Source organism: Mixophyes fleayi, chromosome 3 (genome assembly GCF_038048845.1).
Source record: "Mixophyes fleayi isolate aMixFle1 chromosome 3, aMixFle1.hap1, whole genome shotgun sequence".
Lineage (NCBI taxonomy): Eukaryota > Metazoa > Chordata > Amphibia > Anura > Limnodynastidae > Mixophyes > Mixophyes fleayi.
Genome location: NC_134404.1, coordinates 184,600,918 through 184,618,526, shown reverse-complemented (window position 1 = coordinate 184,618,526; position 17,609 = coordinate 184,600,918). Strand labels below are relative to the sequence as shown.

General features: G+C 37.4%; 1 protein-coding gene across 3 annotated transcripts; it reads right to left on the bottom strand.

Annotated features, from left to right (window-relative positions):
- Nucleotides 1-434: 434 nt before the first annotated feature.
- PRDM1 (PR/SET domain 1) lies at nt 435-16,567 on the bottom strand. 3 transcript variants are annotated; one of them, XM_075202853.1, is made up of 7 exons: nt 16,443-16,567; nt 11,630-11,878; nt 8,675-8,794; nt 6,498-6,747; nt 3,657-4,759; nt 3,421-3,549; nt 435-3,135 (listed from the first exon to the last, which is right to left on the bottom strand). In XM_075202853.1, the coding sequence occupies exons 2-7, from the start codon at nt 11,810-11,812 to the stop codon at nt 2,575-2,577; spliced, it is 2,346 nt and encodes a 781-aa protein (XP_075058954.1). In that variant the 5' UTR covers nt 11,813-11,878; nt 16,443-16,567; the 3' UTR covers nt 435-2,574. The 3 variants fall into 3 exon arrangements, with proteins under 3 accessions (XP_075058954.1, XP_075058953.1, XP_075058955.1); XM_075202852.1 differs by lacking the exon at nt 16,443-16,567 and adding an exon at nt 13,106-13,330; XM_075202854.1 differs by lacking the exon at nt 16,443-16,567 and adding an exon at nt 12,143-12,383.
- Nucleotides 16,568-17,609: the final 1,042 nt, after the last annotated feature.

Below are 17,609 nucleotides of genomic sequence, written 5' to 3'. Positions count from 1 at the left end.
GTCTACTGTCTCATACTCCAAGGCATCCCCGAGGTAAAGAAAGAAAGAAGAAACAGTGGAACATACGGGCAACAGATGGCCCACTGCTTTCCAATAGAATGCTTATAAGGAGGTTTGTGTGATGTGGATCGGTCTGTTTTTTTCACAGATGTCTTCATAATATTTCAAAATTCAAATTTGTACCATTGCCTTTGTATTTACACGCACCTCTCAAATGTATTCAATGTTTTACAACATTGCTTTTAAAAGGAGATTCTCAACATGTCACGCTAGACGGCCAAGTGCTATACAAAAAATGTACCCGCTTTATGAATTTCAAATGTGTTGTATTGATTTTTCCACCAAACTTTTGCACATTTAAATGAAGATATTACAGTATTAAAACAAGCCCAAACAACTGAAAATCTTGTAAAAATAAGACAAAAAAGCATGACTTCAGTATAAAGAAATGCACATTTAGATTTAATTTACATCTTTTGACAATTTGCACATAAATAACAATGTAAACCAATATGTAAACATAAGAAATTCGTTGTTCTAGCAAAGTAAAAAGCCTGTTAAACTTTGGTCAGATTTTACTCAACAAAAAAAAAAAACAAACATATTTAGAGAAACCACTGTTTGCTACATTCACGTATTTTAAAGAAACTAAGAAAACAAGCAACACATTTTGAAAAAGTCATACAGTAAAAGTCTTTGAAGTGAACATAGAAAAGCACTACTGGCAACAAGTAAGGGAAGTTTATGTCCAGAGACAGTAGTGATACTTTGGTATATATATTACATTAATACTTTAGCTCTTGCTACATAGGTTCAGATCACTTCTTGCACACAGGGTATCAAGTAATGATCTTCTAAAGCTGTCTTTTTGGTACCTTTCCTGGAGATTTTGGCATTGATTTAGCAGATGGGGTTTTTTTGTTTTTTTTTTGGATACTTTACAATGCCAGAAATCATCAGTGCTACTAGTTTGTGTATCTCTTAGGTTTAGGCATTTCATAAAGGTGTGCTTTGTCATATCTGGATGCCAACATACAAGACTGAATATCCCTGGGAATCTGGTTTGTGACATGTCACAATGCTACCAGCAGGGGGAACTCCAGCAGTATTAGTCAAATAATTTTGCCATGAGCCCCTTTCTAAAGTGGGTAGTTAGTTATTCAGCTGAAATAACTGTATGGCTTGTATGCAGGCCTATTGCTGGTTAGCTTTCTGCTGTTTAAGCTAGGCCAGACGGCATATCCCACTATATAGGGCTGCTAATGCAACATCTTTGGAGTTAGAGAGCAAAGCAACAGTAGAAAGAGTAAGCACAGTTTTAGACTGCATATATTTGGTTTCTCCTTTGAAACAAACAAAACAAAACAAAAAAAAACAAAAGCTTTTGGTTGAACCAGCTTTTTTTCTGCACCACTGGACACAAGCAATGAGGTAAAAAAAAAATTGTTGAACAACTTTGCAATGCCCTTTCATTTAAATTAACCACAACAAATAAATGTACAAGACACAAAATACTGAAGGAAATGACTCACAGAAAAATAAAGGAGATGGGGCACCAGTAACAAAAAACTTATTACCCGTGTCTACTACTGGACCATAAGGATATAGCCAATCCTTAACAAGAACAGGTTGTTTTTTTTGGGAGATGATTTGTATAACACAACAACATAGAAATATATATTTCCATCATTTTTTAAATATTTGTGTTTACATGATAAACGGCCATTTCTAGGATGTGGGAACGGTGTTGAACTTCATACAGAACAGTTTAAAATATTTTTGGTACTTTAAACATTTGAGGGGGAAGATTTTCTGTACGATTGGTTTGAAATACAGAGATAGAAGTAGCAGGAAATGTTCACCACAAGATTTCATGTGCAGTTTTCTGATACTTATTAGCAGTGAGTAATTCTGTATGTCAAAGCCCTATGAAACAAAGGCCAATTATTGAGAAATAAAAAAAAAGCTACAATGAACTTGTAAGCAAATAAAAATAATTAAAAATTATTATTATTTTTTTCTATAAATCTTTTGTCCAGCTTTGGTAACAAAATTATGTTCATTGGTATGGAGAGCTTAGACATCCATCAAAATATTAAGATTTGCTTTCTTTTAACGCAATAACAAAGTCTGCAGAAAGTATCTACATCAATGGCCACAAAAAAAAAATAAAAAAAAAATAATTATATATATTTCAAATTACAATGATTTCTTTACAGTCATTGTAAACATTTTCAAATTATTGCTTTTGTAATGAAAAATTGCATAATAAATTATGAAGTACTTTTCAACGACAAATAATTAGATAAAATGATTGTCTTTCAATAATAATAATAATAATAATAATAATAATTAGAATAATATTAAGTGAGTAGGCAATACCCATATCCCTGCCTGTTTCCGTGCCCTGAGAATACATTTATCTCGGAGTTCCTTCTTGGAATTAGGAGTTGGTCTTCTGGGAGACTTCTACCTTTCACAAGCCAAAACTATGTTGCCGCACTTTAAATATGTACAAAAGGCCTGCTACAGGCACCCCAACTTTCCATAAATAACACTTGTTCCTTTAGTCCTTTAAGAGTCCATTTGGTCAATGGATTCTTGTTTGACCTTTACAGGTAACAGAGGTAGCGGGGAGCCATGAGGCAGCTTTATGACAGAGTCAGATTGTTCATAAAAGTTGCACCCAGATGTAATTAATCCATTTCCCATACTCCTTGATACAGATACTTTCATACTGGCACCTTCGATTTCTCTTCGGAGAAGAGTCATTATTTCTTTCTCCACTGCAGGTGACATGTCACTGTCCTCTAATCTGTCTGCACTGTCACTGATGTCAAACTTCTCAATCTCCTCATTGATCACACTCAGGTCCTCCCTAGTGAGACCAGGTCTTGGGGACACAGGACAGTTTCCCTTCATGTGGACATGGAGACTGCACAAGTGGATGTAGCTCTTGTGGCAGTGGACACACTTGTGTGGATGTTCCCTTGTGTGTAGACGTTTGTGGAGTTTGAGGTGAACAAACTGGGTGAACTTTGCTGGGCACAGCTTGCACTGGTAGGGTTTCTCTCCAGAGTGCAGCCGTAAATGAGTCTTTAGATTGCTTGTGCTGCTGAACCGTTTGTGACATACCTAAAAAAAAACAAAAAACATACATATGTCAGCATCATCGTCACACACATTTATAGAGAAGGTATAACAAACATTTGTTTACCCATCATGAAAAATATTTCATATGACAACTTATTACCATCATATATTGCACAATAGATTATGAAGTATTTTTCATGCACTTAAATATAAAGTACCAAATCTATGCACGGAGGTTTATGTTATATTATTTAAACATTTTTAAAGCTAAAAATTGGACAAAGATTGATTTGGTCATTTATTTTTTAAACTAGCACACACACGTACCTGACATTCATGAGGCTTCTCGCCTGTGTGTACCAAAAAGTGCTTCTGTAGATGTGCCAGCTGGGTGAATCCCTTATTGCAAGTCTGACATTTGAATGGTCGCTCACCGCTGTGTACCCGAAGATGCACCTGTAAAGTAATATTAATATATATCAAACGGACATGGAACATCAGTGTTTCCTATAGGTTTAAAGGGGGAAAAAAAGGAAAGCTTTTCTCTTTCTCTGGAGGATTACCTTAAGATTTGAGAGCTGTCCAAATGTCTTTGAGCAAATATTACACTCATACTTGATTTTCCCATTCTGTTTTTTAAGTGGGTATGGAAGAGTCTTATAGCCAGTCATGTTCCTTTTGCTTTTGATTAGATTAATGGCTTCATCACGGCTTGTGGTCATCACCGCTGAGGTAGGTTTAGGTTGCATTACATGGTCAGAATTTGCTGCTGTGCCAGCCGTGGGCGACCCGCTTGTTGGACTGATCTGCTTGTCCTTCATACTAGCAGCAGCGCCTGTGCTGTAGAAGGCACTACTGGGTGCAGGAATGAGAAAGTCTCGAGGTTGGTCAGGTTGCATCAACCTGCGGCCCCCTTCATGAGGGAGGGAACCTGGAAGGGCTGCAGGATTTAGCATGTGATGCGAGAGGCTTCCACCGCCAAGGACGCTGCTGTAAAACGGATACATTCTTGGGAACATATTGAAGTTATTCATTGCGTTTATGTTGTTCAGTGTGTTAAGTCCATTGCAGCCAATGCCATAAGGTGGTAACAGAAATTTGGGGTACGAAGAGTGGTAAGAAGATAAAAATGTTGGTGGCAGATGACTGGCTGGGGGTGCATAACTTGGGAAGGATGCCAGTCCTTCAGTGCTGTATGGTCTGTTTAGAAAGGGATACAAATCTCTGTTGTCCTGTGATGGATGGTGCGGTGACACTGCAGATCCTGGGCTACTGTGTGGACTTGAGCTTTTAAAACTTTGGTCTGGGCTACTTCTTGCTGAAGGACTTGGTGGTGTAGATGGCTGAATTGGTGAATGCATCATATAATTTGGTCTCTCCATGCCATACCCCACAGAGGCCTTTAGATAATCTTCATGGATGTGGGAACGGAATGGATAAACAACCCTTGGGAAGAAAGGCCGTTCAGGGCTACAGTTTTTAAGCAGGCCAGTGGTTTCTTTTTCAATGGTGACCGCTTCCATATTGTTCAGTAGTACCTCTTTGGGCTTTGAAGGATTTGTGTTTTTAAGGATCTCTTTCACACTGTGCTCTTTTTTGGGCGTGCTTTTCTGAAAGGTCATCTCTTTCCGTGAAATCTGCTCCTCAGTGATGATCAGACTTTGCTCTAAAATAGAGTAATATTTGAGGTGTCAATTAATCATGTGCACCAGCCAAATCAATAGCAATGGGAAAGTCTGAACAAAAAGGACATCTAATGTAGAAATGAGTTATCACCAAATACAATATGTTAGATTCATAAATGTGCAGTTACATTACCCAACAGTGGCTGTATATTATATGCATTGTACATACACTACCCTACCTTTAGGCATATATGATCTCATAGCAACTCATTTGTAGTGTGTAGCATTTCACTAACTTGCTACTGAAATGTTGTCATAAAATGTTATTTTGTATGCAGATAGTGAGATAGTGTTAGGAGCTCTCTGGCATTCTCCACAATAAATCCCCAATAAACTTGTGCTGACAGTAAGGTGTTAATCTAAGGGACTGATTGACAGCATTCAGAAGAGGTAGACAGAGTCTACTAGTTAAAAATAAATACTGCTTATCCTGATCTGTCTGTCACTAGGTATGACAGCCAGGATGATCAAATGTGTTGGTTTTAAACAAAAATGCAAAGAAAAAAAGCAACCAAACCACAGAGGCATAGAAGACAGGAATATAATAACTGCAGATTGGATGTAATACACGTTACAAGTAGAGTTCAGATTTTAACAGCTAATAACTAAATGTATATTTTAATTTTGCCCTAGGGTGTATGAGGATGTGCAATAGGACCATAAAGGAGACTTAAGAAGATAACTTGCCACTACTGTATTGTGATTTATTTTAAATGATTTATTGCAGTCTAAGAGAGTTCTTAAGATAGACACACTGGATAAGTCTATATGGAACTGCGTACAAGTAAAGATCTGTCTTTTGTCCAGCGGTGAACTCAACTTGTAGGTGTTGTGGAATGGGTTACAGAAGATTCAGAGCCATGGCAGACTTGCTTGTCAAGGAAGAGTTTCTCTAATATGGGTCTCTAATATTTCTGTGTATTACTGAAGTGATTATCTCATCGCCACTACCCGTATCAAAGGCAAGCTTGAGGAATAAATAAAATTCAGTAATATTAGCTGGAAGTCTGTACTTACAGACAAAACCAGTGCATTTCAAATTTTACAAGTGTACCACTGCAACCACTTCACATATTACAGGCAAGTTTTTGAGCTGAATAAAAGACATCATAATGTGCTTTAAGTAAGCCGCAGAAGTGAAAGTTAAGTGAAAAAAAAAAAGCCAAAGACCAGAAGCTGACAGTAAATGGGAGATTGAGAGATATGTCTTGTAGGGCAACAGACGCAGTTGGCTTCACCTTAAGAAAGGAAGTGAAGAACAAGTTCTACAGAAATTGCTTTAAAAAAAAAAAAAAAGGAAGAACATATATTGGTTTATGTGGTGTCTGTGAACGTGTGAACAAAAATGCAACTTTACTTTCAACTTTGTAATTGCTTATCTAAAACGTGTACTTTGTGCCCTTTATTTTAAATTCCATTGCCTTAACAAGTTGTAATTCCTGCTTATGTTTATGTGGTCTGTGCATCACTGATAATTTAAATAAAACATTAAACTAATATATAAAAACATGACTGGTAGACAGGACAGACTTTGTTTGCTGTTAGAGGCCTGCAATAGAGGAAGTTTTGCTGTATAGGAGGAACACACGTCACCCTATTACCTGTCAGAAACGGTTTGGCTGTTGCGCCCATTTAATGATAGGTGTTATTATTAGATCGCACAGGCAGTGCTAGTAACATTCCAAGCATTCCCTGCCATTTATACTTTAATCTACTTACTAAGATTCATCACCAGCTCCCCAGAGGAAGGATAGTCAAGTCTGTCTGCAAAGTCCCGGCAATACCACACAAGGAGCTCTTGATTGGCTGGGATAGGCTTGATGGTGTAGAAATATATATTTATGCCATTTTGGCAAGCTGCCAGATTCTGTTCTTGAATGGAGTGCGCAGGATTCACGTAGCGCATCCAGTTACTCTTCTCTTCATCAAAGCCATCAATAAAGTGGGTAAATTCTCCATTTGAATAGATCTGTGCAGTTAAAAAGGAATATATTAGACGACAACGGCATAAAAGAAAAGAAAAAAAAAATTCTCTTCTGTGCCAGGCAAGAGTCAGATTGTCATTAACACAATGACAATCAAACGGAAGTACAAATGATGAAAGAATTGTGAAAGTAACAAAGTGACAGTTTTTTCTTCTTGTATTGAGCATGTCACTTCTCCCATAATACAAAGTCACAGAGAAAGACACTTATAGCAGTGATGTCCTTACATTTATTATGATGTGCTATAAAAGCCCTTCCTTCCTTTAATAGGCATGATTATTTAATCGTACCAACTTTTTCTGCCATTACACACAGGCTTTAAAAAGCTACTGAGTCAGTTTAGGCTCATTAGCAATACGTCAAACTAAACAGGCTTTTGCGCTTGCAGTTTCCCCGCCTCTCCCGATCTTTCTTCCCCCTCTCACAGGACTGAAGTAACACTTAATCATATAAATACTTGGAATGCAGTCATTTTGTCAGAACACTGGGTGGAGCAAAGGTGAACTTCACCTGCCATAACAATGAGCAGTACAGGAACATGGCCAGCTCTGTCATTCATTCTTAGCCAAGACACTCACTTTTCCTCTTACCAGACAAGCACAGTCTTGTGATATTTTGCCTTATGCACTTATAGAAAAACAAAACTCCCTTGCCTTCGTAATCCGCGAGTTAAAAATAAAAATACAATGGAGAGTTAAGACGGTGTATATTTAGACTAGAAATGCCACAAGACAAAACTTTATACGCTTCTTTTAACGCGTTCTGCTTATGAAAGTGAGACTACAGGAAAGACTGCTGTTAGAAAACAAACAATGATTTCTGCTCTGGTCAATGGATCTCAAAGAGATTTTATAATGCACATAGGAGGTCTGACTTCCAGTACCTTTTATGGTATGTCTGGAGTTTTTAAATATTCTGAATCTCCAGGATCCTGTCGTGGTCTATATAAATTGAGTGTTAAGGTAAAAGTCTATGTTCACCTGTACAGTGGTTACACCAACTTCAATTACACTCTAATGGGGCTAAAGTGTTTGTTGCAAATGTAAATATGATTTAAAAAAGCAATATACAGCATAAAAAGCTGAATCACTTTTATATTGACAGTGTTGTTTTTTAAAATAGAGGGGGCGGGGGGGAGGATGGGGACATGTAGTATTATCAAAGTATTATGTGTGCCCGAGTCATGTAAAGGAGTTTTATGAACAGACAAGCAGTCATGGAGTAGCAGCAAGTTCCCACATTCTCTCTCTACATCAGATTCTGAAAGTAGGGTTGATTGGCTCCTTGCTGTCTTTCTTCACTAGAATTAGGGTTCACATTTGAGTTAAGTGTTAACAGGCAGCAGCGTGAGATCACAGGATTACAGAGAAAGAAACTACCTAAAACCATGCTATTTCCATATACTACAAAGCACAGAGAAGGTGCTGACTCACACTACACTTACAAGAAATAATGTCACATTTGGGGTTTGCTCAACCCCAAACATCCTCTCTCTTTCTATACATGAGATGAAGGGAACCTGGCTTTCCTAGCACACATTTCTATTACTGCCATCAAAGTCAGGATGTGGATTGTATCATATGGGAAGTGATTTGCTATCATTTCCTATTAATGTTTTTTGGTTTTTTTACAGACAGCTAAGGAAGACTGGTAGCATCGGGGTTTTTTCTTCTCTCCTCAATGATCACTGAATGATTTAAAATAATCAAGACCTATGTGGCAGATTTCTAGCTTTTCATCGAAGCAAAGCACTAAGTTTCAACGTAACAACTTAGGAAAAGGCTGTCAGCGAATCAAAACACAATGCACTCTTAATAAACATTCAGATATATTCTCTGTTCATTTCAAAACATACGGACCAGAAAACACACAGCAGAATATAAAAACCCTGCATCACCATTAGCAACTCACCCGCCAAAAGTATTTCCTGTTGGCGTTTTTGGGAACGGTGTCATTTGTATAGATCTCCCCAACAAATGGTCCAAATCGAGTTCCTTTTGGGATGTACTCTTTGCTAACAACACCAATCACCTATTGTAAAAATATATAAAAATAAAAAGTGGTGAGATATTTAGAGAAATACAACAGGAGAGTTATTTGTCTTCTACTTGGTCACATAAAAGTTAGGAGACATTTGTTTAGAGAGAGAAAATAAAAGTATGGTCAACAAGAGGAGTATATGGGCTTTTCATAACTAAATAGTGCAGCTGCCAGGACAGCAACGATACAAAATAAATATTATATATATATATATATATATATATATATATATATATATATATATATATATATATATATATAAAAAAAAAAAAACACACAACCTCTGACCAGGTTTTGAAAATTAGCAATAAAATGCTGTTTTTTCTCTGACAAGTAGATTTCAGCATGTTATAGTGTAATCAGCATTATCTGAATAAATAGTAATATTGTGTTACTATTTATCGCTGACATCTAATGTCACCTGCATGTATATAGATTTAGTGGTTATATGCATATTAATTATCCTGTTTAAGAAGATGTATGTCCATTGTCCAGAATGCTTTAAAAAAAAAGGGGGAACAAATTCTACAGGCTAAATGGTCATAATTTTATAGTAAAACTACAATCAAAACTGAATATAACCTACAGCAGAGGGAGATACAGACAGTGGTATTTACACTGCATGTATTTCACTTGTATGCATACTGTTGGAAGTCACATATTTAAAGCAGAAACGTGACACATTCTAGCAGTTCATGTTTTCTGGCACAATTTACTCATATCAGAAGTAAATATCTAGAATCTTAATTTTGCACTGGGGGTTTGAATTCTGCAGTTACTGACTTCAACAACGAAAAGGCACACAGAGAAGAAATGAAGAAACAACTAGGGCAAGGTATGAGACTTAAGCTTATGGTAAATCTTGAATCCTTTTAATAAGTGCAGATGTCTAGCCACTCCTCACCTCCACTTTTACATCGTGAACAGTAGGGTTTCAAACTTCCCCACAAAAACTTTCATGCAAGGCATTTTGTACTGTTGTCTTGCTTAGCACAGTGCATTTGTAAGACGTTCTTGAAAACCCCCTTACTTGAAAGAGTAAAGTGAAAAACATCTGGCACTCAAGTTTCAGTGACACAGCATTGCTCAAATGACTGTATTTGATACCTCAGTTTACATATATGAAACAAACCCAACTTCAATGAGAAATACAGGACATCACATTTTCTGTTACATGTACATGTAACAGAAACGCTAAACAATTAACATGAATTCGGTGAATCCCACCATTGTTTTTATGGCCACTGACCAGCCAAACAGGCTAACTTGCAATAGGATTTAGTGTAAATAGCAGTTATTGAAAGAGTAAAGCTCAACATGAAGGTTCTACGAATACAGAGCCATCGTGAGCCATGTTCTCTACTGCCATTTAGCTGTCAAATGCTTAAAAATTCATTACAACACTGCTAATCTAAACTAGGATGAAACTGCCACTGGAACTGGCCCAGAGGTCCTAATGATTCATTGCTGGAGCAAGGCCTTTTCTGTAAACACTTCGGGAGAGAAGGCAGAGGGCTTTTAGCAAGTCCATACTTAATCTCCCACCTCCTAGCCTACTCCATTTCTTTACAAGCAGCAGTGACCTCTCTACCAATTTAAAAAATTCATCTCTGTCATTATTCTGGACCATGGAGTGCTGCCTGACAACCAGCGGCAGAGCAGACACAAACCAGTAACCCATTTTCAACTAAAATTCCCAAGCTGAGAAAAAGAAGCCACAACAATAAGTCTGACCTACACAAGGGCTATGGGCCATGTACAGCTTTACATTTTTTTTTTCTATGGCCCCAATACTAAATTCATTCTATACAACACTCCCCATGAACACACATTGGCTAGCAGAATACTTTGCAACCAACAGGTTTGACCAAGATTTTTTTTTTTTGTTAAATTTTAATATGGTTATATAGAGGGGGTTATTGTAATTCTCTGACAACATGTCATTCTGCTAAAAGAAAATCATTGGCAATAGGTGCCAATTCAATGAGACATTATTAGACATTTTTTTGCCCTTCAGGTTTAGTATCTTAGACAAGATTCCCACGAGCGCTAAATCGTACCAAACTACTAACTTCATTGACTGGTCTTGCACTTGAAAACTTTAAAATATAGGATATATGGTATAGTAAAATTCTAGGTACAGCATTAGTAATAATAGATCATGCTATGCCTTTATTGGAATTGTTACAATACAAGAAGTTGCTCTGCTAGAAATCCGTGGAATGTAGTAGCACAAAGGAAGGTCTCCGAGATTACAATCCAGATGATCATTTCAGTAATACACCTAACTATAATTGGCAAATAAAAAATGTAAACAGCCCGTTGCTCACTTCACAGCCCTTATAAAAACAAAAACGTAAAGAATGCACCCACTCACAAACACATATTTCTCAGTCTGCTGAGAAATTAAAAAACAAAACAAAACAGAAAAGAAAAGCAGACAGAGCCCGCGGTGGAATCCCTCAGACAAGACTATTGCACAGCCTTAAGTGACACCAAGCAATGCTGTCTTCTCCTAGGAGTAGCTCTCATAGTGGGTAAAGAGTTTCATTTAAAAACTGGTTGCAAATTTACTATTTCTTACTCCAGCAATCACCAAAAAGTTTAATGCTTTGGAAACTATTGAGGGCAAATACCAATTAAGCCATTTAATACACAAAAAGAGCAACAACAAAAAAAACCCTCATAAAACATAGCAATACTAACACATAGATAGATATATAAAATATAATGTGTATAACGCCTTAAAAATCTATTAAAACCGAACTTTCCCCAGGCAGCAATTCTTGAAATAGAGGCTAAATTAACCATTTCAAATCTACTAACCTCTTTTGAGCCTGGTGCAAATTTAAAGAGCAAGTTCCTGGGCAATGAAGCTTGTGCTTGGACAATGTTACTTCCATCTGAGCTGCTGTCCCATGGGTGATCCTTCACTATGTACGTACACTTTGCCTCAAACTCAGTCTCTGGCCACAGTGTCATATCAACTCCTTCCATGTCCATTTTCATGGTCTGTTATGTCCCCTCTGGGTGGGGAGATTCAAAATTTGTAACTGTTCTTTGTTGTGTGGTAGCCTGGAACAGGAGAGGTGAAAAAAATAAGACAAATCTAAGTTCTCACAGTCCTTCAATGGTGTGAAATCCTTTGAGAGTATGTAAGTAATAAGCAGTCTACAGTGGAATTACTCATACAAATAAATTAAGTAGAGAAAAAAAAAAAAAGTCATTGCAAAATACAAGCCAATTATTAATAGAACGTTTATTTGAATATTACCCAAATCTAGTAATGACACACTATGACTATGGACTTCTGTAAGTCACCAAGGTAACATCACCTACCTGTGCAAGAAGTGCTAGTAATTAGGAACTGGCTAAATTGCTTCTTGCATGTTATGTGCTATGTGGAAGCATGTGGATGCTTAGTGTAGTGTCCACTTGGAAGCAGTGCCTTGGAAAAAGTGTCACAAACAGGGAAAGGAAGAAGCTGTTGTCTACATCTGAATGAAGCTAAAAATGAACTTGCATGCCTGACTCTTCCGAATGGGGAAGCCTGAACTTTCCCACCAGCTTCCAGCTGACAAACAACTTTCAAAACAACCTAACCCCTCTGACGTCTTTTTTTTCATCCTGTCCAAGTCAAAGAAAATATAAGAAAGAAAAAACCCTCAAAACTTTTACATCCTGCCAACATCCCTTTCAGCAACAACATCTCCTAGATTACAGGGGGGGGGGGGGGGGGGGTCTTAACTCCTTCATAGTCAGACCTTATTCACAATATCTATCCAACATCTAATACTCATTGCACTCCTATAGGCTTCCTTAAATATTCCTGGACAGTCAGGCAAGTTCCAATGCACAAACTATACCTTCCCTATGAAGCATACACAATTCTCATGTCTGTTTTCCAAATAATAGTTTTTCTAGCAAATTCACAATAAAAAAAAAAACTGCATTATACAATGTAGTACACATTTTGTTCAGGACATACAATATTCCAGCTACACTGAGACCCAGCCTAATTCAGGACCAAATAACACATTATCAAACCATAGTCACACACAAAAACAAACAAACAAAGCAAAAAAAGCACAACTTCTAATAATCTTTAAACATTCTACATTTTGGCTTGCTGGTACAATGGTATTCAGTATAACATAATCTTCACAACCATAAGTCATTTATGGAATAATATTAAAAAAAAAACCTCAAGATCAAATTCCCTATAAAAGAATCCCAAAGTGTTAATATCAATTGTTGTAAAGCTGACAAAAGCATTGAAAAGGGGGGTTGGGGGGCTCTTACCCAGGCAGATTCCACACACTTTTCAAAAAAGAAATTCAACATTGGAGGATCTTCTCTCACAGATATACGAAGTACATTTCCGTCCCAGTCTCATTCATACGTAAACGGAGTGTGTCAGCACCTTGAGGTCTCCTCTCTCCAGCACGATCTCTCTCATACTAGCAGACAGGTGCTGCCTGCACTGCTGCTGCCTCTGACAAACACTGGAGGACTGCGCTTTACTACACGGCTTAAGTGTTAACTGGTTCCCTTTTCTTCCTGTTTCAGGTTTCCTATTACTAGTCAGTGTGGGAGGGTGGGGCTACACACTACCTGGAGTGCTCATCCAGGCTGAGTGAGTCTAAGTATCACCAGGGACGGCTGCCTGATGCCGTCAGAGGCAGGTATATTTCCAGCATGACCTCACACTTTTCATTAAATGTCTCACTAAGCAGCCAGGACGACTTAAGCTCATCCCAAAAAAACAAAAAAAACCCCCAGATCATAGTGTTGCTCTGAAAGGCAGATTAATAAGCATATAGCTGCCTCGCAATGTCCCAGCATCCACAAGCGCAGATCATTTGCCAAGTAAGCCCAGGACAATGTGCGAGTTCGTGGCGTACGCGCCAGAAGGGGTTAATCAGGTGCTTGCACAGAAACAATACAGACTGAAGGTGGCCCCAGCTACACAGGGATGGAAGACATAGTCATATTGACATGCAGATGGCTCGAAGGATTTTCATTCACCTTTAGCAGCATAACGTAATGCAGGATAAAAAGAAAGTGTGTATGGGGGGGAGGAGGTTTAAACAAACTGAAAGTACGGACAGGACGGTTTTCTTATGTTAAACGCTATTTTTCTATAGAAACTTTGCAATTGCTAAATAACCTGCTCTCATTTACACTGTTCACCATGCTTTTGCTATTTAACCGTATTGAATCTAAAGCAATGACTTGTATATTTAACAAAACAAATACAACTTTATTGCGCAGCACACATTTATATAGATGGCTCAAAACTGTCACCCTTAACACCAGTGGTCATAGTTCTAGAAGAGTTCCTACAGGATTTTAAGATTTGCAAAAATGGTCTGGCCATGTTGCATGTGAGGGTATATTGTCACTTGCTCTCCACCTGTGCCTACATATTCCTAATCTTACATGTCTAAACGCTTCTGGCAATAACTGGTATCTGTATTCCCCTATGGGATTCAAAAGTTATGACTGTGCTTTTCACTCAGTCTCCCCCCTCCTTGTGTTCCCAAAAAAAAACTCAATTACCTCATTAATCAGCAGTTCTCACATAAATAGTGTCTCATGCTACTTTCAGATTTGCATCAAGTTGTGACTGGCAATACAGGCTGATCTGAGAAATCCCCATTGCAGTAATCTCAGTCATTATAGGTCTGTTTGTGTGTAGTCAGTATGAACTTGTGTACGCAACATGAAAGGGCATTGATGCGAAGACACACAAACATGGCTTATATTTTCTATCCATTCAATAGTTGACACCTTATCCATCTCTAAATATTGCAATGTTTACTGTGCAAAACACAAGGAAGCACTGGAAATAAGAAGGGGGAGACACTATACTTTAAGACTGTTCTTATTTATCGCTAGCACTATCAAACAGCCTATTGTTTCCTAATGGGTCTCATTGGGGAAGGTGGAGTAATATGGTTAATGTTCAATAGGTATCTCTCAGTCCCCTCAAGGAATACAGTTGCTGACAGAAGAGCAACACTGGGCCCTCTTCTAACTTCCTCTGTAAATTGAAGACCAGACAGAAAGGGACACAGAGGCAGTAGTGGCTGTTTTAACGCCAAGTAACTCTTCCTAAAGAAAGACATTGTTCTTAAAAGAGATAATCCTACAATGGAGAGTCCATTAGAGGTATTAGGAGGTTGGCAGCATCCGTGATCTGGGAGAAGGGCCCTGTCCTGACAATAGACAATTAATGCTGATAAATCTGTACTACTTGTTGCTGTTCTAATTCCTCATAATTGTGCTGCTTGTCTTGCCTCCTGCCACACAGGGATGATGCGCGATTCGTATAATCTCTACGAGTACCTGACCTACTTCCTGGCACGGTCTTTTCAGGACCAGTCTTCTGCCCCATCTGGACCTTTGCCTGCCTCCAACCCCCTCACTTCAGAGTCTGCTGCCACACAGAAGACAGCCAGCAATGAGGTGAGACCCATCCAGATCAATACTCTGCAGCACGAGACAATACTGTACACTAATCTGCAATAACAGCTAATCATGCTCAATTTGGCTCACCAGTGATTAAACTGTACTTTTCATTACGCTCAGAGAACGAGACAGATGCACACTGACAAGCTGAAGAATTAGTCGTCAAATTTACAAAATGCTACCAGGAAGAATCAGATCATTTAACCCCTTTTTTAAGCACCCGTCACAAGAGCAATAAAATGTGTTTACCAAATGGGTAAAATCTTTAGGCTTATGTTGACCTGAAAAGGAACAGACCTAGGCCAGACTTATTGCGATGTGAGATTATATATATATATATATATATATATATATATATATATATATATATATATATATATATATATATATATATATACATACACAAAAGCCCAAAACTTTTAAAAATTAAAAAATACAACAACTTTATTTTGCCTTTTTTTGGTGGCATCCTTTAAAGTACCTCATCTAGTTCAAAAGGACAGTAAACCACTACAACGATATGTGCCCCACATGGCTCAATATCTGAATAAAGTATATAAAAGAAGCATGCTTTGTACAGCTCCTTCACTGTACATCACATCAATCTCTGCCACTGTGGATTGGCAGACTGTTAATGGTTCTCAGATAACTCACTTTTTTTGTGATAAAGCAGAAGCAAGCAGCACCCAGCAGAAGCTTAACTGATAAAACAGTGTCAAATCTAAATCATTTGTCAAGTAAAAGGGTCCAGGCTAAATACAGTGGGGCCCAGGAAGTAGATCTATCTAGTATAGTACATTAACTAGTATAAATAACAGACAAAAGTAAACATTGCTGGTCAATAGTATCTCCAGTAAACAAAGAAAATCAGTAGGAGCCCCACACCTTCCCACTGTAAGTAGCAAATCACCTCCAACTGGTTTAGATATAGAAGTGAACTTAATCTCATCCAAAGTGTAGACATACCTAGCACAGAACCTGACAAAATATTCACATATTATTCCCCTTGTACAAAAGCACACAAAAAAAAGTTAACTGAAAATTGGCTTTCAACATGAGCGTCAAAACTAGGTAATAAAAAATAAAGTATGAATTCCATCTCCAAAATGGAATAGTCTATAAAATAACAATTATCCATGAATAAAATGAGTATCAAATTTTGTACCTTGTGGTATTTCCATACAGCAGGTATTCAGTCTGAAATAAGTGCATTCCACTTTTAGTCCATGTGTAACATCTGTGACTAACTCGCACGCATTCACTGTATACACACTCTCACTGGCTCTTTAAATCTAGCCGTCTTCCAGACTGCTTCAAGGATTTTAAAGTTTTCCCTGCTTACTACAAGCTTCTCCCCCTTGATTCAGCTCCTCCCCCCATTTAGTAATTAGGCTTAACAAGAGCAATTAACAAAACAAACTCTTTTTGGCCAGGCTGATAATTCCGATTGCCAAATTGTTTTAAGATGTACAAGACAGTTTGCTTAGGCTGAGTGAAATCAGGAAGAAAAGGAAAGAAAGAAGGGGAAAAAAAACGGCACACAGCACAATAGCAGCGTGACTTGGTTTCTGAATTAAGCAGATAAATTGTTATAGAGAGTAGACCTATTGTCCTCCAAGGGAATATAGTCGTTGTTTGTTGTTTTAACATACTTTAAAAAGACTACATCTAACTTCAAATAAAATATATCAGTCTTACACCAACATATAATATTTATTTACAGAAAACTTACTAAATAAAAAGTCAACTTCATTTGTGTCATGTAAACTACATCGACCAAATGACTTTCTATATGATGGGAAAAAAAAGAAATATACCTTAAGGCTGTGTACACTTGGCGTTAAACTCCATATTTTAGTTTTGCATGAAAGCTTGTGAAACGTTATGTTGAAGCATCCGTTTTAATAGAGTATAGCACACTTATTATACATTTAATGGGTGGTTTAGAAATGCTTAATAAGCATTCAGGAAGGGTTTCCACTTTTTTTTTTAACAAATTGAACTCTGTTTTTTTTTATTGCAGAAGAGCATTCAGAGTCAGAATTCTGTGTATTGAGAACATTAAAATAAAGTTATATAGGTGTACATTGGACGCATCATATGCAGTCATAATTCATTCCAATAGAGTTGTATGGGGACATTATAAAACAGATTAAAAAATACAGTAAGGAGCCCAAGTTGAAACAAGATAAATGTTCCTGCCAATGCTTGTTCGTACGTACACACATTATATATATATATATATATATATATATATATATATATATATATATATATTATAATATGATCTATTTCTTTCACTTGTGTTCACTGTGCTGTGAAATGGTTAAAA

Excerpts from the sequence above, each read along its gene's own strand:
- PRDM1 (XM_075202853.1), bottom strand. The coding sequence starts at position 11,812 with ATGAAAATGGACATGGAAGGAGTTGATATGACACTGTGGCCAGAGACT. Across the intron at positions 6,748-8,674 it reads ACAGGAAATACTTTTGGCGG|ATCTATTCAAATGGAGAATT; the intron begins GTGAGTTGCTAA and ends TTAACTGCACAG. Across the intron at positions 3,136-3,420 it reads AGAAGCCTCATGAATGTCAG|GTATGTCACAAACGGTTCAG; the intron begins GTACGTGTGTGT and ends GTTTTTTTTTAG.